The 24,440-nt window shown below is 50.3% G+C and overlaps 2 protein-coding genes across 3 annotated transcripts; one reads left to right on the top strand and one right to left on the bottom strand.

Moving 5' to 3' along the window:
* Nucleotides 1-408: 408 nt before the first annotated feature.
* Nucleotides 409-8,102, bottom strand: hsf2 (heat shock transcription factor 2). Its single transcript, XM_086100725.1, has 12 exons — nucleotides 7,892-8,102; nucleotides 7,413-7,521; nucleotides 7,013-7,140; nucleotides 5,483-5,607; nucleotides 4,855-4,930; nucleotides 4,710-4,771; nucleotides 4,498-4,576; nucleotides 4,188-4,318; nucleotides 3,631-3,894; nucleotides 3,107-3,206; nucleotides 2,349-2,415; nucleotides 409-2,266 (listed from the first exon to the last, which is right to left on the bottom strand). Exons 1-12 carry the CDS (start codon nucleotides 8,012-8,014, stop codon nucleotides 1,965-1,967), a joined length of 1,566 nt encoding a protein of 521 aa, XP_085956851.1. The 5' UTR covers nucleotides 8,015-8,102; the 3' UTR covers nucleotides 409-1,964.
* A 244-nt stretch (nucleotides 8,103-8,346) lies between these two features.
* mcm9 (minichromosome maintenance 9 homologous recombination repair factor) lies at nucleotides 8,347-18,531 on the top strand. 2 transcript variants are annotated; one of them, XM_086099677.1, is made up of 16 exons: nucleotides 8,347-8,723; nucleotides 8,954-9,135; nucleotides 9,486-9,651; nucleotides 9,816-9,922; nucleotides 10,102-10,308; nucleotides 10,381-10,462; nucleotides 10,616-10,816; nucleotides 10,901-11,026; nucleotides 11,345-11,464; nucleotides 11,577-11,751; nucleotides 11,891-12,093; nucleotides 12,400-12,603; nucleotides 12,718-12,800; nucleotides 13,050-13,195; nucleotides 13,559-13,738; nucleotides 13,861-13,956. In XM_086099677.1, exons 1-16 carry the CDS (start codon nucleotides 8,684-8,686, stop codon nucleotides 13,874-13,876), a joined length of 2,238 nt encoding a protein of 745 aa, XP_085955803.1. In that variant the 5' UTR covers nucleotides 8,347-8,683; the 3' UTR covers nucleotides 13,877-13,956. The 2 variants fall into 2 exon arrangements, with proteins under 2 accessions (XP_085955803.1, XP_085955802.1); XM_086099676.1 differs by having other exon boundaries at nucleotides 13,559-18,531.
* The last annotated feature ends 5,909 nt before the right edge of the window (nucleotides 18,532-24,440 follow it).

The raw sequence follows: 24,440 nt of genomic DNA, 5'->3' as shown, positions 1-24,440 counted from the left end.
TCATTCCAATCCTTTTTCTTTATTGGTTTGGCCCTGCAAAAGTGACCCAGTTTTAAGTTTGTTTTGATCACAATGAAACATGAATATTTTAAACTTTTTTTTTTTTTTTGCATACAATCTAACGGTACCAAATAGGGATAATAGAACACATCTCAAGGGAAGTTATGCCAACTGATGCCAGGCCCGCGTTCAGTTTCATTGTTTTTTTTTTTCCCCAGAACCCCCTTTAGTGCTGCAAGAGGACTGGGCCGCCTGTGGGTGCTGCCGGAAGCACCGGCTCCATGTTGAAAACGGTAAGAATGATACACGAACGAAAAGTGCCTAGAGGTTCTAAAAACTTGCTCGATACAGTATCATGATAAAATCGCTAAATTGGCAACACCTGACTGCAAAAACGGAGTACTCGAGTAGACTTTTAGTTTCACCAGACTTTAATTGGACTGCAAAGGTTTTGGAACAACAAAGAGCCATCTGATGGAACAGATGCTTATGAGGGAAACGAACTCGGGGCGCAGGCACTTTTAAATCGGTGATGAGACATTTTTGATCCCATGTTGAAAACTGTGGACACCAAAGAGCTTAACAAACAGCTGATCCACTTGGGAGGCCAAATACAAGCGGTCAGTTCCTAACATTCTACCGAACGCTCTAAAAACAAACGAGCTTCCCATTTCTTTCTCGACAACTCGGACAACATATACATTTCGAGTCAAGAAAAAAAAAACAACTCCTGAGGTCATGAGGTCACACACATACGCGCATGGGACTTAGGTACCGAGATCCTATAGAAGAGCTTTATATTGAAAGTCGGCCTCGAGGACTCATGCTCATTTTTAAAAATTGAAACAGCCGACACTTATCTAAATATGTTGACTCGCTGGCTCATCGCTGGAGTGTTAATTTTCTTTAAGCCGAAAATTAAATGACCGCTCTATTTAACCGGTTCATTGTTTCTTCATCTGGTCGATTTGACAACATTCACCTGGAATACCGTCGCAAAAAATAATCCACGAACGTGAAATTCAAGATGCAGCTCTATCTATCGGATCTCGGCTCTCGTACAGCGCGCATCCTTTACGCAGCTCCGCACACTCCATTTGGTACGAGACGACCATTGTTTTTCTAATCAGAATCACGCAGGAAACTTGTTTCGTCGTTAATATCCCAAGCGCTCATTCAATTAGCTTTGTTCCAGTTGTCAAGAATTTGGGGGAAAAAAAAAAAACAAGTCCAAGGGAACTCAAAGGGAAGCGTGCCAACTGTGACGCTAACATCAGGAATGTTGCTTTATGACAGCTGTTGTGGGAAAGAAAAAAACAATCAAACGAGAATAAATACAGTGATATTTTATACAGCCAATGTGCTCAGGAAAGCATATTATGGGTGTTCGAGACACTGGTGTCTTGTAGTTATCTTTTGCACGGACACGTGCGCATTTACACCGGTCGCAGTCTGTGTTAGACTTTCATGCGCTTCCACCCAACATAAGCCGGAAACAATTCGGATCAAAAACAAACCCGTTGAACGTTTCAACACACGCGCGAAAGAAAAGGCTTCCCCTTTCGCAGAACGCAAGACAAACGCCCCCGGCTTCTAAAAGCGAGAAATGCCCCGTTTGCGGACTGTGCGCGGCAAGCTCGTTGGTTCGCGGTCGCAGCCAAAAGCGCGTGGAGGCTCGACCTCCGGTAACGGGAGGGAAACGCAGGTGACAGATATCACTGTTGTGTGCCGGTAGTAGAAGTGCAAATTTTGACAACGGCAACAGAGTTTCACGAAACACGCTACAGTAATTAGGTTTTGAAAACAAAAAAACAACCCCCCCCCCCCAAATATCAGCTTATTCATTTCTGTCTGTAAACCGGTTCAGTGTGAAAGCCTTGCCGGTGAAGTCGCAAAACCGCAGCGAGAGGAGGGGAGGCCACGCGGTGTCGGGGGGGGCAAAACGACACTTGTGGCCTCTGCGCTCACACTGCGTCCATTTCGGGGCAGATGGCGTCAGGGCCGCCGGGACTCAATTCGCACAAGTAGAAAAGGGTTTCTTCGCTGGCTTGGGCCTCCGTGAGGGGCTCCAGGCGGACGAGGGAGCTGCGACCGGGCGGCCTCGACTCCGCGCCGCCGTCCATCAGCTCCGACGGGGGCTCCGAGCCCACGTAAGCGGCGGAGGCCGAGGCGCCGCTCCCCCCGCCCGGCTCCGATTCCGCAGGGGCGGCGCAGCCGTCGAGGAAGGCCAACAGGGGACAGGAAGTGTACTGGATCAGCCGCTTGTCTGAACACAAACGCGGCGAGGCCGGCGGTCAACCGAGAGGACGAGCGCACGCCCGTCGCGTATTCTCTGCGGCCCCGCTCACCTGTGCAGTTTTCCACCCGCTCGCCTCTGTCGACTTGTGTCGGGATTTGTTTGGAGGACGCGCTCTCCTGGAAAATCAAAGCGTCAGCAACTTGCAAAGCAAATCACGCGTTCCAAAGGATACGTCGTTGATGCCGCAAGTCTTTGGATTTGCCAACGTGTGCACGGCGCGTGTCGCGGAGGCCGCTGTGATCCTGGTCTCTCTTTCACCTTTGGCAGCTGGCTAAATGAGTCAAGCCCCTCCTTTTGAAAGGGTCATTCGTGCCTTCTGGCTGGATGACTTTGGAGCCAGCCAATGCTCCATGAAAGCGTCTCCAGAACGCCGCTGCTCGCCTGTCGACTGGTACTCAAAGAGGGAGCACGCAACACCTACTCTGGCATCCCTAGCGTTTGAGAGTTCTTTTCAAGATCGGAAAACTAATCGCACAATCTTGAAGCGGCCCGTGGCCCCACCTGAGCCTCTCTGAAGCTGCCTCAGGTCTGCGGATCAGACATGATTCGGAGGCTCGAAAGGGGACGCAGCCTTTTCCGTTGCCGCCCCCTCGCCGGCCATCTTTCAAACTCATTTTTTTTCATCTTTGACCTTTGACCCAGCACGAGACTCGATTTAGAGTTTTCCGCAGTTTTTCCGCTTTTGACCGTCTTTGTTATTCATCGAGTGCCGTACGAATTCTTTTGGCTCCGTGTCCAGCGATGATTGTTGGAAAGGGCCCTGGAAAGACGTTGCGTTGAGTGCTGTCATTTTTATTTTTTTTTTACCTCAAAGGGATCGACGTCGATGCCCGGTTTCCCGTAAAACATGGCCTGAAAGTCCTCCAGACTGCAGTCGATGCTGTCCAAGTAGTCCATGAGCTCAAGCCTGACAACGGGGTCACAACATCACCACAAGAGGATTAGCTGCACGGTAGGCATGATGTCAGTATTTCTAAATTCACATTCGACAGTTTTGTTGTATCGCGCAAGAAATGTAGACGAGAAGAACACGGCGAACGACTAAGAACGGACCAATCGCGCCTAATAATTCCGCTTTATGAAGTCAACATCGTTTTGTCAGATCTGACGCCACGTGCGGCGGTAGCGTCAATCGGCGGTCGGGGACGCGACGCGATAGTGGAGGAATTACCGGTCGGTGGTGGATCAAGTCCCCACCTGAAGTACAAAACGCACGTCACTTTTTTTTTGGGCTCGTAAAATCCGCGATCGCGGAACGCCGTCCGCTCTTGATGACCTCGTCATCGGCCCACCCTCGCTCAGAAGAGCGTCGAGCGATGGCAGACACTTACTTGCCCAGGAGGTTGATATTCTGCGAGATGGCTCCATTTTCCTTGAGTATGGAGTCCATCATCTTGACGTGGTCTTCCAGACTCGGACCGGACGCTTTATTGAGCTGAAGAGCGCCGCCGCCGGTCGGTCCGTCGGCCTCGGACGCGCCGCTCCTCGCCCGTCCCGCCGCTTCGCCGTCTTCCACGCAGGCGGCGCCGGCCTCCGAGGCCTCGGCTTCCGGCGCCGGGCGGGCGTCCAAATCTACTTCCACTATTTCGACATCGCTGAGGGCGTTTGAAAGACGGCCGTCAGCGCCGCGAATCGCAACGAGGCCATTTTGACGGCTCGCTTCCGAGTCCACGTCTGTTTCGATTTCTGTTCAATGCCGGGCGTCGAAGGACATGCGATGAATAACGGACGAAAGAATGGCCCTTTGTGACGCGGTGAAAAGCTCGCATACAATTTTGGCCGCCTCGCACTTTTTTTTTTTTTTTTTTTGCGCAAATATTTCCATATGATTGACGGGAAGTGAGGGTATTCAACCCCATTTTCGACCGCCATTGATGAGAAGGCTCACCACAGCTCGTTTCTGGGCGACCCGTCTGTGATGTCGGCGGCCCGCTCGACGACATTCTCGGTGAAGTCACAGATGATGACGTCATCTAACGCCTCGGAAGCCTTCACGCTATTCCGACTGCTGACGGGCGACTAAAAGGTCGGGAAAAAAAACAAAGCGCCTCGTAAAAGGTTTGACTGAAACACCTCATCCATCCGCATTGGCGGGATATCCCCGCGGCACCGATTGATATATCGCCCGGTGCCGCCGAACGCCGGCAACGCATCCGTGTTTAAAAAAAAAAAGAAATATTCAAGCGGCCGGCACCGACCTGCTCCACGCACACTTTGTCATCGTAGAGCTCGTGGAAATATTTGGCCTTCTTTCCGTTGCTGTTCATGAGAATTGGCCTGCCAAAAAGAGACGTCAGATGTCAACCGCTCGGGGTCGAAATGAATTCAGTTGGGCTTTTGTATTTCCTCGGATCGTCTGCGCGATATTGAAATTGGCTTGATGGGCCGGAGACGTTTTGACGGCGCTCGCCTTTTGCGCTTTAGATTCAACAGGTGGTTGTTCTGCACCAGCGTGACGATGAAATGTACCAACTGGAAGAAAACGACGACAAAAAGCAGCCGTCAGCGAGGAGAAAGGACGTCCGTTTCGGTCCGAGTAAAGATCGGCGTTTTACCTTCTTGACGAGCTGCTGCTGGTGGGCGTGCTTCTGTCTCAAATCCGAGATCTCGGTCCACAGAGTTTCATTCTCCCTACAGGACAAAGCCAGCGGCGGGCGGGTCCGCTTAGTCGGTCGGGACGGCGGCGAGTTGTGACAAACATCGGAGGCGGCGTGTTACGGCGGCTCGCCAAAGGATTGGGCCCCCTTTCGCGTCAGCCCGGCCGACTCGTTCCCCGACCATTTCGGAATGATCCGCCCTCGGCCTACGCGACCGATGATGACCACCGGAGTCCGCCCGCGTGTGCGTAATCTCGTCTCGGAGGGCCGGCACGAGAATACGCGGGAGCAAACGGCCCAAGAGATCGAGTCGGAAGACGGGAGAGATTTCGCCAAGCTTTCAACATCTCGCGGAGCGCCGTCCCATGTTCAAAGTTGGACGTTCTTCGCCCGAACGCGGTTCCGGCCCCACTTTTGAGTTGTTATTAAATCGCTTCCAAATTGCGCTCCGCTTGGTGCCATTTTGTATCTCGACGTTTGAAGCCTGAAATTTGGCAAAAGGTCCCGAGTTTGGCAAGCCGCTGTAGACGAAGGGGGGGGCGCGAGGGTTGCGCAACCGGGCCACCTTCGCGGAGGCTGCACTGACCTCTTCAGGGTTGCTAGCCTGATGTCGACGTTTTCTTGCTTGCTGTGAACGCTCTGAACGCTGGCCAAGATCTTGGACAGGTCTTCTTGTCGAATCTTAGTTTCCTCGGGACGCGTGTTTGAGACCTTGATGCCAGAATTGAGAGCCCCCCCAAAAAAGGCACAAATTAAACAATGGTGTACACGGGTCATCTTTTGAGCAGTTTCTCATGCCATAGACCGCCCGGTGTCAAACCCAAGGCCCGGGGGCCAGATCTGGCCCGCCGCGTCATTTTACCTGGCCCGCAAAAGCAGAGCAAACGTGTCAACTTGCAGAATGCTTTCTAAAATGTCGAACAACAATGTAAATTTATCTGCGACTTCTTTGTATGGTTTCAGTCATAACGGCCCTCCAAGGGAAACGCGAACTAAAATGTGGCCCGCGACAAAAATGAGTTTGACACCCCTGCCATAGAGCAATTTTGGGAGGGGAAAAACAAATGTATTGTCACGTGCATCCGATTGTGCTGAATCTTAATTTCCCAGACACGATAGTGAAATGAAACTTAGATTTCCCAAAGGATTGGAAGAGGTACGGCGCGCGTACGAGTGACGCATACGCTCTCTTGAGGCCTTTAGGCAGATGACTGATGATGACGGACGCCAGACTCTGCCAAAACGCAGATTCCCGCATATTCCGGTCACTGGGGTCGTCTCTCCTTTCCAGAGCCGCTCTTCAGAGTCCAGATGTGCAGCGGGGCGATCGTACCTCCTTCCTTTCCCTCGGGGAACCCCGAGTTATTCAGTCAACGTTTATGTCGGGGGTGGCCAAACTTTTTCATTTGAGGGCCGCGTATAGATTCCAATTCCGAGCGCGCCAAAGTCGGTCACGAAAACGATGAGAAATTGGTTTGTATTGTCGAGTTCATCTCACCGGTTTTCTGTTGATGTCCTTTTTAGTATTATACATAGATTTTATTGGGTCATGTTGTGGGCTGCTGAAACGTGGATGGCGGGCTGCAAATGGCCCCCGTGCCCTACTTTGGATACCGCTGCTGTGACATGTCAAAAGTAACTGCACGAAACCTAAAATGTGTGGCAGTAGTGTAAAAAAAAAAAAACATATCCAAAAGCATGTAATGAAACTAAAATGTAGAAAATATTCCATTGTATTCCGCCAATAATTTCAATCCATCCATTTTCCGATCTGCTCACGAAGGTCGCCGGCGTGCCGGAGCCTATCCCAGCCGTTTCCGGGCAGCAGGCGGGGTACACCCTGAACCGGTTGCCAGACAATCGCAGGGCAGACGCACGGACGAACAACCGTCCGCGCTCACATCTCGGGCCAATTTCGAGCGTTCCATTAGCCTGCCATGCATGTTTTGGGAACGCGAGATTCTTCTCCCCGCGCAGGCACGGGGAGAACACGCAAACTCCGCGCGGGCAGGCCGGATTGACCTTCGCGGACGCGCTAACCAGTCGAGCGCCGCACCGCCTGCAAACGTAACTATGGAACAAAATTCAAGAACATTCAAATACCGAGAGACTTTACCTTTCTCTTGATGTTCTCCAGCAGGTCATCCTGTCCGTGTTTGAAGCAAGCATGCTGAAACTCCACAGGACCGTCTCTCTCCTGCTTGACGATGCCTTGGTCGAGGTGCATCACTTTACGGAAGCCATCTGAATGAAATTTGAATTTTGCACAATCAACCGGGATGTGTCGCATTGCTAAGATTTCGTATCGGTCGGGACTGTCATTACGATGAAAACATCCGTGAGAGACCCCTGCTTTATAGTATTTCCACGTCGTGTCAAGTGTACGGTATTTCAAAGTCTTTCCTGAATTCTCCCAACGTTTGGAATCGCTAATTCAGGCGAATGAAAAAAAAACCAGTCAAACTTTATTGACTAAAAAAAACAAAACACTTGCATCACAAGGAAATGTGTCTTACACATATTGAGCTGCCTGATGAAGCTGGCCATGTTGTTGTGCTTGAAGAACTTGGGGAGAATCTCCTTGGCGAACCGCTGCTCATCCAGCACTAGGAAGCTATTGCCCTCCTTTCAAAAGAGCCGACACCATGATGAGATAGATATGATATTTTTGATGGGTGCAAATGTAAAAATGAAAGGGATTGTTGGCTGAGGTACATTTAGCAGCAAGCTTGCACGCACTAAAGGCTCTTGCTAGCTGCGATTAACCGGTCGCGCACAGGTTTATCCGGTCAAAAAATGAAAAACAAACGCGTTCTATTTACAGCACGTTGACATTTCACAAGCCCGTGCAAGTCGTGAATTTGTTAATGTTCAAATCATTGCGAGACGACGGTCGGTGCTCTGCGTTTTCGCGACGCTAAACGGCTTCGCTGGCCACCTGTTTTGTGTTAGCTTCTCCCACGAGCGAGCTGATGGCGCACAGTGGCAGCTTTACCTGACTCCAGCAAATAAGTTCATTGGTGTCCGCATCCTCGACCAGCGTCCACAACTTGGCGAGGAAAGCCGGGACGTTCGAGTTGTGTTTCATCTCGAAACCTGAATGATTTTCACAAAGCATCCGCGATTTTGGCGAGGGGATGCGATTGTTTACCGTTTTTGTGGACGAGGCTCCTACAACTTCCGTTTCAAGTGCTTTGGTGCTGATTGGTCAAAAAGGAGTTTTACGTAATGACCCTCACGTGGGACACCACGCGTGCAAACAAGGTGTGAACCGCGAGATGGCGTCCGTAGCGTGTGATTTATTTTCTTTCTTTTTATTTTGACTTCAGTGAGCCACTTTAAAGACCTGTTTTGTTCTGTGCTCTCATGCCTGTTTTAATCTTCTAATCCCATTTGTGAAAGTGTTGTCTCAGGATTGTGGTTTCCGTTTCCGGTTTACGGGGGGGGGGGTGTTTCTCAGTTAAAAATTGGTACCGAACTGTAATAAATTTACGTATCATTTAAAAGTGACATTGTCGTATAAAAATAACCAACGATGAAAACAATAATTCAGTAATGCTCATTTGCGACAGCACTTCCTGCCTTCAAAACAAGATCCGGAGGGGGGCCGGGGGGAAGATACACCCGGAGCGCGAAACTCAAGCGGGGAATATGACGAGTTTCCGCCGAAAAGTTGTTTGTCGTCGGCCGTTGAGGCGTGCTTCTTGTTTCTGCTTTTAATTTTAAGTGTACTTGCAGACTTCAGTATTATAACCAGCTGCGCAGTTTGAAGTTGGACCCAAAATGGATGACTAACCAAACGGATAAAGTTCGTACACCGCGACAAGGTCGGATGAATGTCGTTTTATTTTCACACAGCCGAAAACTACCTAAATGAATTAAACACACCGTGTACAACGCGGCAGATTTCACCAGGAATTCATTGTTCAGAAGAAGGGGTGCGTTTCATAGTAAATAATTTGCACTGACTTTTGGCATGTGACGCTTCCGCAAACAGTGACGTTGTATACACAGTAATGCTCATGATCATAACATTTGCCGTCGTCTGTCTTTGCAGGTGGGTCTTTCTCCAAGATGGCTCTAAATGCAGAACAGGAGACCGCGATTAGCCAGATGTTCGAAGCCTATATTTCAGAGTATCATCAAGATGACGTGGCGAAGCTCCTTGCAGCCTCCAGCGATGACGGTCATCGGCCTGTTGTTATCAATGCTATGACATTGTTTGAAGCCAACATGGAGGTACTTGAACCAGGAATAGAAGACTGACTCCAACGGAAACATTCTGAATGCCGTGCATGTTCGGAAATGATTACTTGTCTAATAATCAATAGTCTGCAGCCGTTGTTCAAATTGTCCACGCTCTGTGATTTCAGATTATTGGCCCTGATTTCTGTAGTCGTTCGTGAAGGCAGCCAGTTTATCTTGGTGTCTCACCAAATGTCTATTTGCATCTGATTTTACCCTACAAAACAATGATCGCGTTTTTTTTCTCTTCATATTTTCTGACATGTCACGCATGCCCATTGCATCATTGTATTTTTATTGGACGTGCATACTTCTTCACGTATTTGCGTGTTACTTGTCCTCAGATTGGCGACTATTTCAACGCCTATCCCAATGATGTCCTGACAATATTTGATAAGGTTTTGCACAAAACAGCCACGGAGTTGTCAGGGAATGCTTCCGTTAAGCGTTTGGATGGACTGCGCCCAAGACAACCGCAAATGAATCACACCCTGCATGCACGTATCACAGGTCAGACATCCAAATCAGTGTGATGGTCTCACGTCCAAGCGGCTATCTCGTTGCGTCGTCGTGGCACAGCCCCGATTTTCCTATCTGCAGCCGCTTCGTTTTAGCATTTCAAGGGAAGCGTGCCTGCGTGTGTGTGTGTGTTACCATCCTTCTTGTGCATCCAGGTCTACCAGTTTGTCCGGAGCTCACGAGGGACACCATTCCGCGGTCGAGAGATGTCGGGCATTTCTTGTCCGTTACCGGGACCGTCATACGCACGAGTGTCGCCAAGGTAATCGGGCCGTCGTTTGGACACTTGACACAACGTGCACGTTATCGGACCGTCGGAGGGAAATCGGGGAAGGGAGTGACGGGACTGTGACCCATTGGCGCGCCCGTGAAAGGGCCAAGATGCTGCGCCGGACATCTCCACTGGCGTTGGCTAGTTGTCTACTCCTCTCGCCTCCGTAGGTTCTGGAGTACGGGCGCGACTACATGTGCACCAAGTGTCGTCATATTTTCGCGCTGCGGGCTGACTTTGAGCAGTTCTATGCCTTCGTCCCGCCGGCGGCCTGCCCCAATCCCGATGGCTGTGACTCGTGCAAGTTCAGCTGTCTGTCTGGAGGGTCGGAGCCTACCGCCTGCAGGGATTACCAGGAGATCAAAATACAAGAGCAAGTAAGGTCAACGGTGTATTTTCGTAGCATCTCATTGCCGAATGAATCATTTCAATCGCCATCCAAATGACAGGTGCAGAGGTTGTCAGTGGGCAGCATTCCTCGTTCTATGGTTGTGGTTCTGGAGGATGACCTTGTGGACTGCTGCAAGTCAGGTAGGAAGCCAACATATTTTTTTTTTTCAGTACCAAATCAATGAACGCATTTTTTTTTTCTTTTTTTTTTTTTAACTGCCAAAACGCTAAAAACGGCTTTGCAAAAGCCCGAGCATTTGCTGTGTCGGCTGATGATGGAATGGGCTTCCCCAGGAGATGATGTGACCGTTTATGGAGTGATGTGCCAACGCTGGAAAGCCTTTTATGAGGGCGCTCGCTGCGATGTGGAGCTGGTTCTCAAAGCCAACAACGTGGAAGTCAACAACCAGCAGGGCGCCGTTTCTTTACTGATAGAAGATGTTCAGAAGGAATTCAAAGACTTCTGGGAGCACCACAAATGTGATCCCATAGCTGGTGAGAAGTTCTCCCCTGCTTCCAATCTTAGATTCCGCTTGGAGATTAAAAACAAAAACAAAACTCTCTCTTCATCCTCTGCAGGTAGGAACCAGATCTTGCTGAGTCTGTGCCCTCAAGTGTACGGCATGTATGTGATCAAACTGGCCGTTGCCATGGTGCTAGCTGGAGGGGTGCAGAGAATAGATTCTTCCGGAAGCAAGACCAGGGGTATTGATCCTGTTGGATATTTCTCGCGAAAGCAGCGCTGTCCACACTTTTACGTTTGAGGGCCGCATTCATAGAAATGCAAGGGCCACTTTCGGCAACTTCCGTTCCTGAAACACGCGAAAGTCAGTTACGCGCCCAACGATATACTGGCCACATTTTCCAGTTACTTTTGGAAAACCCTTCCGTAGCACCGCCCAATACGCTTCTTTTTCAATTTCACCGAGTGACTTCTTTCCAGAGAAAGCGACAAAAACCGCCAGGCGCAAATTTAGAACGCTGACGCGACGGTCGCTTGCCGTCTTATCTTTTGCTCTTCAGGCGAATGTCACCTGTTGCTGGTCGGGGACCCCGGCACGGGCAAGTCTCAGTTTTTGAAATACGCAGCCAAGATGATGCCCCGCTCCGTGCTCACCGCCGGAATCGGTTCAACGAGTGCGGGTAGGCGATGCCCTCCGTCGGGCTTTTGACACCCTCGCACTGATGCGCGGTCGACTCGCTCATTGGGAATGATCACGTCCGTTTGCCGTGCGCATCGTCCCGATCGCCGCAGGGCTGACGGTGGCCGCGGTGAAGGACGGAGGTGATTGGCATCTGGAGGCGGGGGCCCTGGTCCTCTCCGACGGCGGTTTATGCTGCATCGATGAATTCAACAGCATCAAGGAACACGACCGCATCAGCATCCATGAAGCCATGGAGCAACAGTCCATTAGCGTGGCCAAGGCTGGGTAGGATATTCATTGCAGGATTATTCGATAGGGGGGGGGGGGGCGGTCTGACCAAAATGTGAATTTTTACCCTTTGTGTAGACAGCACTCAAATATTCTGTCCTCTGCATTGTTGTTGTCGTCCCCCCCCTCTCCATAGTATGGTCTGTAAGCTGAACACTCGAACGACCATTCTGGCAGCGACCAATCCAAAAAGCCAGTACGACCCAAACGAATCCCTGTCAGTCAACATAGCGCTGGCGAGCCCTTTGCTAAGTCGCTTTGACCTGGTTCTGGTTCTGCTGGACAACAGAAATTCAGACTGGGACCGCATCATCTCATCCTTCGTTCTGGAGGATGGAGGTAGGGAGAAGATGGTTCGATTCACATTCTAAAATAGAAAAAGTTTGATGAATTTTGGTAGGGCGGCACGGCGGCGGACCGGTTAGCTCGCCGGCCTCGCGGCGCAGAGGCCGGCGGGGTTTGATTCCGGCTCCCGTGCGCGTTCTGCCCGCGCCCGCGTTGGGTTTTCTCTGGGTTCCTCCCGCATCCCAAAAAACGTGCACGGCGGGTTCATGGAAACACTCAAATTTGGCCCGCGATGTAATCGCGAGCGCGGCCGGCCGGTCGTCTCCCGCGTGCCGATCCAAGCCCGTTCTTTGTTCTCAGGGCTACCGTCTGAGCGCTCCACCCTCTGGCCCATGGAGAAAATGAAGGCCTATTTCTGCGTCATCAAGCGTTTGCAGCCGCAGGTTTCGGCGGAGGCCAACTCCATCTTATCGAGGTACTATCAGCTGCAAAGGCGGAGCGAAGGCCGCAACGCCGCGCGCACGACCGTCCGCATGCTGGAGAGCTTGAGCAGACTGGCCGAAGGTGAGGACGTCGTCTGGAAAAGAATTCCAAATGTCGTATCGGATCGGACCATCCCCGCGAGTGGAAGAACCGCGATTCCGATCCTCACCGCTGAACTGTTTTCCATCCGCACAGCCCACGCCCGACTCATGTACAGGGAGACCGTCACCGTCGAGGACGCCGTCGTGGCCGTCTCTGTCATGGAGAGCTCCATGCAGGTATTCGAAACTTCACTCGGTTGCGCCGTTACGTAGACGGATCGCTTCGGTGCCAATTTCGCGGGTACTTTTGCGGCCCGAATAATATGGAAAGTTCTGCCACTCGAGTCTGCGCTCGCGTTTGAGTCGTCGTGAGACGTGCTAAAGAGCCAACCGTTGCAAAAGATGGTTGGAAAACATCTTTGCTCAGTTTGTTTTTGTTTTTTTTATTCTGAAATGAAAATTGTAAAACCGCGTGCACTCTTTTAGGGTGGCGGTTTGCTGGGAAGTGTGAATGCAGTGCTGACCTCATTCCCCGATGACCCTGGTCAGCAGTATCGGACGCAGTGTCGGGCCCTGTTAGGAGGCCTGAAACTGCCCGTCTTACTTCAGAAGGAGATGGACAGATTGGCCAGGTGGGTCCATGTTGTGGTTTTTTTTTTTTTTCCTGGTCTATTTTTATTGTTCGTTGATCAAGAAGTCAAATGTAAAATGCCCAAAAGAACAATCGTGACAAAAGTGAAAAGAAAATGCGCAGGCCACGCCTTTACGCAACGACACTTTCATTTTGAACTCTCATCCTCATCAAAGTTCAGTTGTTTTTGCGTGAACCTACAGTAGCTATATTGAAAAAATAAAATGATGACAAAGATGACTGCCGTACGCGCATTAAGTCTTTAATTCTTAAAACTTAAACAGTAATTAACGTTGCCTTCTGTGAGCGGCGAGCGATCGCTCTGGCTGCTGCATTCATTCGTTCCTTGTATTTTTTTTTTCAGGCTCGGGAGCAGCACCGTCGAGGCTTCAAGCTCTGAGCGGCCAACCGATGGCCGCCTTCCTCATCCCGGAGAAACGGACTCGATCGCCGCCGCGCGATCCGACGTACCGGACGCCCCCGTGAGCGATGCCGAGCAGGAGAGCGGCTTGGATTGGTTTTACTCCGTCGCGCCTTCTCGAAGGTCAGATGAAATCTCCTCCGCGGTATTCACGTCGACTCCACTTGACGCCAATCAAAAAACAGACTCCGGCGCGGCCACTTCTCCAGTCAACTATCATCCCCGTTCAAATACTGACCCCGCAGTCACCGTTACCGCTGAGGAAGGTGCGACCATCGGAGAGAAACAGCCCGACGCTCAAGAGAATCTACGCGCACCCGACGGACAACGCGCAGAGCCTGCCGGGAGCGCCGTTCAGAAAATCTCGCAAAATCGACGGGAGAGAAGCGTCGAGGAGCTTCGGCGTAAACTCCGGCAAAGTGACGAAGCAGAGATTGGACTTGGGGAAAGTGACGTCACCGTGAAGAACGCGAGTCAGGCCGCCACCGTTTCAGACGCAACGTCCGATACGGACGCGGATCACCGAATTCAGAGTAAGCCGCGGTTTCGCGCGGCGACGGAAACCGCCGGCGCCGCGCTCGCGGACACGACGGCGGCTTCGGATGAAAATATTCCTTTCAAGTTTTCACACTTTGTATTCAAACCCAAGAAGATGACATCCTTCGTCTGCAGTGTCAATTCGCAACGCAACCTGGACGGCAAAAATGGTCCAAACGTTCAACGGAAGGTCGGCAGCCACGATGAGGCCAAGGGTGCGCTTCCGGGGAACGACGGTGGAAAAAATAAAACGCGCGAAAAGCACCCGAGTTTCAAAGGTGGAAGCGCGAAAGAGCAAGTGAGCCGCGTCAGCAATAAAACCGCGTCGTCTTTTCCGCCGCAAGAGCTGGAAAAGGACAAACCGCCACGAGCGCAGACCGGTGGCGCCATAAGCCAAAGACCTGACATGGGGGGCCAAGATGGTCTCCGGTGTAAAGAAAGTTTGACACCTTTAAGAGCGACTTCCAGCCCCGCAAAGTCCACGGTCGCCCCCTCAACTATCGCTAAGCTTTCAAGATTCTCCTTCAGCGGCACAGCCCAACCCCGACGACCCGCGCTTCAGGCAGACCCGGAAAAGATTCACCAAATGGAAAAAGCTCCACGTGAAAAAGAATGCGTGGAATTATCGAGGACCGCTTCCGACAGGACAACTGAACAGAGACCGAAAAGAATGCGAGAGGTAAAAGCCGCTTCATCTTCCCCGGACGCCTCGCGGCATCCGCCTCCTTTGGAACATGGCCCAGCGGCATGTGCGAGCATAAAACGAACGGAACCGACTCCTTCTGGAACACATGGGGTAAAAATGGGTCAAGGTAGGGCCACAGCGTTTCCTAATTCCGTCAAGATGAAGAGGAAGCGTTTGGAATCGGGCACTCCAGCAAGTGCTCCTAGCGGCTCGAAAGGTGTGTTTGTCAAAACTTCTCTCTTTGGCTCTGGTGACTTAAATGATGACATTCTCGACACTGACTGGGACAGAGAGGTCGCAAAGAAAGCCAAAGTGTGAAATTACAGAAGGAAAAGAAGAAAAAAAAGGAAGTTGTGATGTAATGCCATAGTTGGCCACTAGAGGGAAACCTTGATCTTATTATATATCATATATTATTATATTCTTCTCAGGCGGTGTAAAACGATCCATTAATTCACGCATTAGCAGTATCTTGAGGTAACTCTTTATTTCTCCTTCAAAATGCGCAACATCAGTCTTGGCGTGTCTTTTTCGAACAAAGAATTGACTTTTGGTGCTTTTCACCGTCGGCAGTCGACGAGCCGTGACGAATTTGAAGGCAATGCGCGGACCGTCACGGCAAAGCAATGTTGACAGTGTTGGGCTAATTGGATTTGGACAGTAACGTTACATCAAAAGACGTCTCCTGCTCTTTTCAAATGGCACTAATTAGAGCTTTCTTTAACACCAAGGGAGATTAGGGAGTGGGATTAAGAGTAGAGTATATTGCGAACGCCAATGTGACATAGGGAAACGTCATGGCAAACTGCGCCCCAAAAGCCCTTCAGAGCAGAACCGGTGATACTAATAAATCTTTATTTTTATTATTTTTTTAAATATAAAGCTAGTCTTTCTTTATTTGACGGACTCCAATCCCATTTCATAAACCGGGATGCGACGTTTCCCGGAGCAGAGTTTGCGCTTCATTTAATTGCCAGCCATCTGGGTTTACGTTACATTGACACTTTATTTTAAAAGAATACATGGAGGCAAAAAAAGGTCCACTGGATTATCCCGACCTTTAATTCAAACAATCATTTGAAGTTGGGCATGAAAACAACGTAGCCTTTTTCGATACACTTGGTCCTAAATTGTCGTAGAAGATGGGGGGGGGTCGAAGTGGCCTGACCCTCGCTGCAACTTCCACTTCATTTCACATTGTTGGCAACGTAAAGTTCGGTCAGCATTTAAACATTGTTGCAACCGGCCGTTCCGGTGCGATACTTGAGGCGTAGATCAGAACTGAGCACTGACGAACTCGCTTTCAAGTTCAACATGCTGGCTTTTCCCAAAAAGCGCCCGTCTGTCCCGTTTCTCGACAAATCATTTTCGTCGCCACTTGCTGTCGACTGAAAACGACACGGCGGTCGCTCTGGTCTCGGGGAAACGACCAATGGCGGCTCAACTGTTTTCCGAGTCTGCTCACGCCACAATCTGGGTGGTCGATCCCGGCAGGCCCGAGCGAGCGATGGTCAGTTCAGCGAGTGGACGTGAAAAATGGGGAAAAAGAAAAGTGAACACTGAATAGCGGAGTTTATTATTTGGATCTTTTGAAGGGGGTTAAACCGCTCAGGATATCTTTGGACGAGCACTCCTATGATGGCACTGACTGCTAGTAGCCGTCGCTTTGATTCAATAAAAAGAATGCATCAACATCTCTGTCGCTGAAATATTCATCTCCGGTGCACTTTGCAAAAAACATACAGTCCAACAAATTGTATAATGCGATCTTGACATCGCATACCGCAGGTCACCTTGGGTTCACTTGGAATGCGGCGGTGAGCGGCGAGCGGATGCGCGCGACCTCGCTCTGACCCCGCCGCCATCATATTCCGACACATGACGTTGTAGGCTTTGGTTCGCCGGCTGTTGCTTTCCTTCTCCGCGTGCCTCTTTCGAGTTCAAGTTGCCGTTGGTTTCACCTGCCCAAAGTAACTCTTTAAAGTTCCTTTTAAAAGTTTTTTTTTTAAAAACCTTTTTAAGAGTTTTTTTCTGGCATGGTCTACGCTGGTTTTCCTCAAATTAAAAGGTATCTTGGTTTGGAGCTAGTTGTAACAGGCCAACTTTTAGGGGTTATTATTGTCACACTCCTAATGTACACAAACGTAATATAAAGCTGACTTTCTTTCTTTTTTTTTTTCATTTAAAGTGAATGCTAATCTAAACGTATTCAGCCATTGCGCACTCAAGAAGTACCTTTTTCATTTGGATTTTTCTGGGCTCAAATCAAGTTGTGTTCCTTCCAGGGATTTAGCCTGTCTTTCTTTTTTTTTTTTTTTTTTTTTTAAACTCTGGTCTTTTTCCAAATGCCCGTATTTACCATTTCACAACCACAATCCGAAAGGGACGGCTCACCCAAAATGAATTTGCTGTCTAAGGCAATTGTGACAAAATAACACGTGTGCGTGCGCGCGCAACTCTGTCCCGCATGTGGGTTTTCATAGCAGGTTTGAGGCTTCATACTGGACTGTGCTGTGACGCACCAAATTGTTGGAAAGAACATGCATTTTCCACTGGATTTAAAACTTTGGACATTCGTTTTATAGTTGTTGTTCTCCCCCATTACTTGATTCATATTGAGGTCTTGCAGGACAAAAAAAAAAAAAAAAGCCCCAAAAAACAAAAGACGCCATAACTGCTGACACCAGCAGATTTTTTTTTTTTCAAGCGAGTGATTAAAGATGCCGCAGTCTGCCAAGAGGTATTAAACACTGACAAGTGCCAATGCATAAAATTTACGGCACCTTCAAACAACGTCTGATTAAGTGTAATCCAATCGGTATGCCGTTTTGTTCCTTTTTCAGGGCCCCCTGCAAACACAAAATTGTGCGGTGATCTCACCGACCAGTTGTTACGTCCCAGACGCGCAGGAAGTTGTTTTCCCAGAGAATTTTAAGTCACTACATGGAGTCTTTGAAGAGCTGGAAAAATAGAGCAAAGTTGGTGCCAGAGCGAATCGAGCTACTAATGCGTTTCATTTCAGACAGGTTGAAACAATCATCGACCAGAGGTTGGATGGTGATGGCGACTACTCAAGAGAACAGTGGGCTGGGATCACTTTTTTTTTTTTCTTTAACATGCATGTGTCGGTCCGTTTCCTGCTTATTAATTTAATTAGCGGTATGCTATTATACAATCGAGCTTGCTTTGCCCACGTTCAAAAAGTCAAATCGCAAGAAGAAAGAAATCTGGGCAAAAGTTCAGGAAATAAAGTTGTATTAAGATGACGATAAGGTCATCATAGAGGAAAGGCGGGCTTGAGTCCGAACGCAGCATTTGTAACCGCGTCCCGTCTCTGAACGGTCGCGCGCCTTTGAATCCGTCCGTCCGTTTTCAGTTTAAGCGAGGTCGGGTCACGGCGTCGAGAGTTGAAGCGGGGAAGGCCGGACTTCCATCACCCGGGCAACTTGGTCCAAACTTTTCCGAGGCATTCCGAGAGTGTTCCCGGGCCAACCGGGCAACGCGGGCTCCCCGGTGGAAGTCCGGAACCAGCGCGCTGGCCGTGCCTGGAATACGTCACCGGAGAAGCCTCCCAACAAGATGCCCGAGCCACATCATCCGGCTCCTCTTGGGGCCTCCTTGAGGCTTTTTGCCCAAATGTGCATGACGTCACACACGTTTGCTCCAAGCTAAGATTAAAAAACAGACAAACAAACATTTGTGTGTCCGTGCATGTTTTTAATATATATTTTTTTGTGTTCATGCACAGTGCGCCCTATCAGTCTCACTTTCTCCAAAATGATAAAAAAAATAATAAAATAAAATCAAGCAGGTCACCTTTAACCTATGGCCGCGCGTGACCTTCATCACCGGAAGTTGTTCGCACTCGGCAGTGTGCACTCGCAGCTTGCGATCGGAGCCGTTGCCGTGTAGCTTTTTTACATTTTTATTATTCTCATTCAAAGTGTGTTTCATCTGCAATTCACCGGCGGCACTGGCAAACGATGGCAATCAGGAGAAGCGTCATCTAACGGGACGCGCGAGCCGCGATGGTCGCACGCCTCGGCGTCGGGTCTCCCACGAAGGTAGGCGACGATTTGCTTTTCACCAACTCCTCAACTCTTTGCGACTACTTCATTTTTCTGCTTCGCTTTGGCGCGCGCGTGTCAGTGCCGCGCATGTTTTTGGAATGCGCGAGGAAACCGGAGTGAACCCGGTGAGAACCCACGCGGGCACACAGGACGGCCGAAGCCGGAATCGACCCCCCCCCCCCCCCCCCCCTGCACTTGTGAGGCGGACGCCGGCGCCCTGGTTATCGCCCGTCATTTTCCGACTTCATTCTCACAAACAAGTTGCATCTTTTTCTGTGTGCGCAGCCTTCGGCCTTAATTGACAGCATATGGGCAGGATTGAGGGTGGCAAGTCGGAGCAAAACTGTGCGCTTGCGAATGCGTCTGCCTTTTATTGTGTCTCGGTTGCAAGGTTGCAACACAGCGAAAGAACAAAGCGAATGAACAAGCATGCATGGCCCCCCCCCCCCCAGCACAGGAAGGAACTGCAAGCGGGCCACCGTGGGCGGAGGGCGCAGATCTGCTTTGTGAAGTGGCTACCTGGAACACTGCCCTTTGATTGATTGATTGATTGATTGATCGTGTGTGTATGCAAAACAAAACAAAAAAAAAGAAATCATAAATTGGCTGAAGGGATGCATTGTGTGTCCATTTCTCTCTGTACTTTTGTAAGCTTGCAAGCTCGTGCACAGGCCATGTTTGCAAACAGATAAGAGTGAACACAGATTTGCTTCATAAAATGACCTTGACTAGAAAGTGGCAGCTGCTGACTACTGTTTTTTTTTTTTTAATCTAGGGAGGCGGATTTCTTCTATGGCTTCTCCAGCGGATTTCGCATCTCGGACGGGGACAGACGTTAATCGACAGGTAAGAATTTGACTTGTCAACGTCCGTTTAACGGTCAACAGTATTTCGAGACTACTTTCAAACAAGCAATGCTGTACATGTCGCAAAGAAGACAGTAGAAAGCACCAAAAGAGCCCAACTGAAAAGCGGGTCAAAAGACGGAAAAGTCAAAGATAAAAATGGAGTTTGGAATGAGCAAATCATTTCCTGAGCATATTTTGAGTGTCGGTGGTCAGATGAAGACGAGCCGAGCGGTTCAAAGGTGAAGTGGCATCTCGTGTCCCATCCTCGCGTGACCAATTCTCGAGCTCGGCGATCATGACCAGGTTCGCTTTCAAGTTGAGCAAACGTCAGCCCAGACAAATGATGTTATTCGAATGCGGCTCGTCGACGCCCCCCAAGAGACGTTGTCCTGCCTTTCTTTTGCTGTCACCGCGTACGAGCACGCAAGGTTCAAAGTCTTCCATCCCCACTCCGGGCGTTTGTTTCGATCCGCCGACCTTTTTCCTCGTGGCTCGCGGGATCTGATTAGAGCGGCTTTACTTTCAGACCTCCCAATTACAGTAACCCCCCCCCCCCCTCCCTCACCCCCCGTGGGTGCAATTTTTGAAGACTCTTTGTCTTGCCTCAGCTCTGGCCTGAACTCGTCCAGTTGTGGAACAACTTGGACTTTTGCGGTTATGCCTGCAAACCCCCCCCCCCCCCCCCCCACCACGCACCCACTGGAGAGAGTAATGTTTGTAATGGTTTTTGTTTTTCTTACTGAAGCATGTCGCAACGTAGAACTTTGCTCAAGGGGTTCAAATTAGAAATCTATAACGATGCTGGTTCTGCCGCTCTGGCCCTGGCGGGGGCCCCCTTTTAGTACCGTTGTGACTTTTAATGAAGCATCATTGAGTTACTGAGGCTATAAATACTCAGCTTGTCGCTGCACTAACATTTGTTGAGTGGATAAGAGAGGGTCTGTTTGCTGCCTTGTGTGTGTGTGTGTGTGTGTGTGTGTGTGTGTGTGTGTGTGTGTGTGTGTGTGTGTGTGTGTCAAAGGGGCCAGCCTTGGGTCCGCCTCATTTGGTGCTTTGTTAATCCGCATTGAGCGTTGAGAGGAAATATGGGGATGAACGAGTTGTATGTCCAAAGCGAATTCTTGCGGCACGCGGGCGAACCGCACAAGTGATAAGACGTGATGCATCAAGAATCTTTTGTACTCCAATCCCTTAGAAAAGATTTTTTTTGTGCCAGACCGTAGTTGGGAGGAGGGGAGGTGGGGGGGGGGGTTCGTTTATTGCCGTCACAAACACTTGCTAATATCACGCAATCACGTTGCGTCGCTAATTCGGGGCGCTAAAATAACAACTTCATATTTTGACAGGGTGTCACACCGGCGCGTTGGCCGCGCCGGTGTGACACGCTTTTGCCGTTGCCTCTGTTGACTTTTTCCAAGCGTGTTGTTTTCGCTGAGAAAATCGCGAGCGCGCTTCTGCCGGCACTTTGTCTCATCGACTCTCGATGAATGACTCACGATTCCGCCGGTCACCACGTGACCGGCGGAAGGAATCGGGTCAAGAGGGAGCAGCCGAGCGCGTACGCGGGAGGATCCGCGTCCGTTTCGAACACGAGCCGGGCCGTCAGATGCTCGTGTTTTCTTTGACCGCGCGCCGACTCTCCCTCCGCCAATGACCTCCGACCTCCTCTCCGCGCTTTTGCCGCGAGATTCGCGGAGGGCTCGGGAAAGCCGCTCGCTGGGCATTTCATTCGGCACACCCGCACAATCCCAAAACAAAGCCCATCAAAAACGCCGACCTTGCAAAGATGACAATGTTTTGGTGTTTTTTTTTTTTTTTTTTGCAACTGATCAAGACTTGCTAACATTCCTACCGAGCCCCAAACAAGATCCCAACGTGACGTTCTTCAAGGTATTTGCAGCCCCCCCCTCCCCCTCGCGCATATGGTGACAATTAAAATGAAAGCTTAATTAAGGGGGGGGGTGATTAAATTCACTTATACATAGAAAAGTTGATTGTGCGAAACAGGACCGTGATTCATTTCACTAGTTGCGGTGAAATTCTTTCCCCGTTTATTGATGCAAGTTTAAGCCACATTACACGTGTTGAGCAGGCTGGCGAGTTGAAGTGCCAAACCTGTAAATTTCCATTTATTTGCATCGGAGAATGGGCCGTTTGTTGTTCACAAAGAGGAATTTTGGGACCGATTAGATGATTTGGTTTTTTTTCAGGATGAGTGAGCAGCACTTGAAAGAACGTACTCTCTTAAAGCAAATCATCGCGTCGGCAGGCATCGCGTTCCCTTCAAGAAAGGATTTGTTTCCTCCGCGACGCTAATGAGTAAGCCCCGAAGAAAAGCCCCCTCCGTGTTGAATAATTGTCTGTAAGCACTCAGGGAATGTTCACGAAGCTTCTGGCGCAACGGAGCAGATTCAGCATGTCATGTTTTGTATATGAGGATCGGGTCAAAGGTCATGCTGCCGCGCGCGCAAAGTCTCCGTTTCGGGAATGGATCCTGCGTTTCAAAAGTGAGCGCAACGCAGATTCCGCGCGCCGGGGGGGGGGGGGGCAATGCCGCACAAACACAAGGCCGCCACTTGGTTTTCTTATCTTATCGACGTATGCGATCGGTAGAACAGCGCTACCCTTGAAGCTGAAATGTCACTTCCTTTTTTTTTTTTTTTAAATGACGCCTTTCCCTGTCGACCGACGGCAGTTTGTATCGCACGCCGCAAACAAAAACCAAATCGCACGCATTCAGGCAAGCAACGAGAGATGCACAACGACGTCGGCCCTTCTCGTCCGGCCGCACGAGCGGCGTTCGAGTCCAGCAGAGGGCCTTCTCCAATCATCTTTCGCAGCCTGCCAGTTAGCGCCGAGGTCAAGGCGCCGCAAGACAAAGTAGTTTGGCCACCGCCGCTTTAAGCGTAAAAAAACAAAACAAAAAAAAAGAACGTATAGCTGGTTGAGGTTTACAGGATCAAAATCCAATAACTCAGTTCAGCGCTATATTACCTTGAGCTGGATTGTCCCTGCGTGCTTTCGGAGGGTGATTCTGAAAGGCCGGGAGGCCCCGCCTCCCCTCGGATTCCAAACAAGTGTTTGGGCTCAGTCGTGGCCTTTTATAACTGCACCTTCATTTCCTGCGGCCGTCACGCAACAAAAGGCCCAGACGTGGTCCATAAAAGCAACAAAACCCCCGCAGATTGGAGGGAAAGCATTTCTACCCCCCCCCAAGAGAGCAGCACGCATCCAAGCGGCAACAAACCCGAATGCCAACATTCATGACCTGAACCCGAGAAACGATCAGACACCGAGAAGCTCTCAAGTGAGAGGTCCGAAACAGGTCGCGCTACAAAAACAAAGACGCCATCCTCGCTAACGCTTCATACCCGAAGACCGACCGCTCGCGTGCAAATGTCAACCCTCGAGAAGCAGCAAACCTGATCTGGACATAAATGCAGGAAAGTTCATTTCCGACGCAAACGAGTCCGAAGCTCGGCAAGTTCCTAGTCGCCAACCGAGTGAAAATGGCAACGCGCTTTATTTGTCAAACGCGAGCAGGTTGCCGGCTTTCTCCAGCAACACCCGCAAACGGGCCGCCGCAGGTTGACTTGGGCGGCTTCCCCCCGCCCCGTCCGACCGTCGCGTCGGCGGAAGGGAAGCGAGCGCCATCCCTCCGCGAGCTATCGAAGGAATTGATGGTTTTCTCTTCCTCTAGTTTGCCCCTGGTTGTTTTCAAACGCGGCGAATGGGGAAGACTGCGGCCAGCGAGTGTGTTCCTGCGCATTTGTTCCCGCGGCTGTTTGAGTCGAGCCGGACAAAGCTGTTGCTAAGCTGGATTTCTTGCCGCTGAAGAAATGCGGCGTTTGTCCTCATTTGTTCGGGTGCCACCTCCCGGCTGAGACTTTGAACGCCGGCGCTCCTCGGCTGGATGTCGCTTGGACCTGAGCTCCGATTGCCGGGCTTTGCGTTTCGCTTTGAAAAATCTCTTTTTTTTTTTTGGACTTTTCCCAGCGAGCGAGCGTGCGTGCGTGCGTGCGGACGGACGGACGGGCCTCCGCAGCGCAAAGCTGGGGAGGCTGCAAATGAGGTTGGGAGGCCCCTCTCCACAGATACTTGACAAAGGGGTGTTCATTGGCACATGTACTCGCAATCCCTCTCTCACACACAGACACGCACAGGCGCAAATGAACTTGTACATTGTTGAGGTGACGTTGCATAATCTGATTGAAATGACGAGGACGGCCGGTGACGTCATTGGAATGACAGGACATTTTTCAGTCAGTGAAGATGAGAAAGTTGAAGCAACTTCTCTCCGTGACGGAGCGTCCCCCCCCACCCCCCCAACTGAGTCCGTCCGTCCGTCCGTGCGTCCGCCCAAGTCTTACTAGCTCAACAATCCACGCTTCCCACAAATGTGGATCGCAAAAAGATTTCAACGTGTCTTCTTCGGAATAGGGCGCATGCCTTGTGAGAAAAAAGCCGTTCAAATAATGGCTGGATGGAAATTTCACTCATTCAGCATCCCCCCCCCCCCCCACGCACACATTTTGTTCCTTTTCATCTGTTGTTACACAAGGGTGTGATTTCAGAAGTTGCTGTGTTTAAATGTCTCGTATTCCCGTGGACTGTCGGCACCTACGGACCCCCCCCCCCCTCCCGCCCCCCACCTGATTTTTTGATCATTCTGCCTTGGCTGTGAA

Source organism: Hippocampus guttulatus, chromosome 20 (genome assembly GCF_054856545.1).
Source record: "Hippocampus guttulatus isolate MCC_2025c chromosome 20, RoL_Hgut_1.0, whole genome shotgun sequence".
Lineage (NCBI taxonomy): Eukaryota > Metazoa > Chordata > Actinopteri > Syngnathiformes > Syngnathidae > Hippocampus > Hippocampus guttulatus.
The sequence above is the reverse complement of the archived record's forward strand: the minus strand, read 5'-3'. Positions and strand labels throughout refer to the sequence as shown.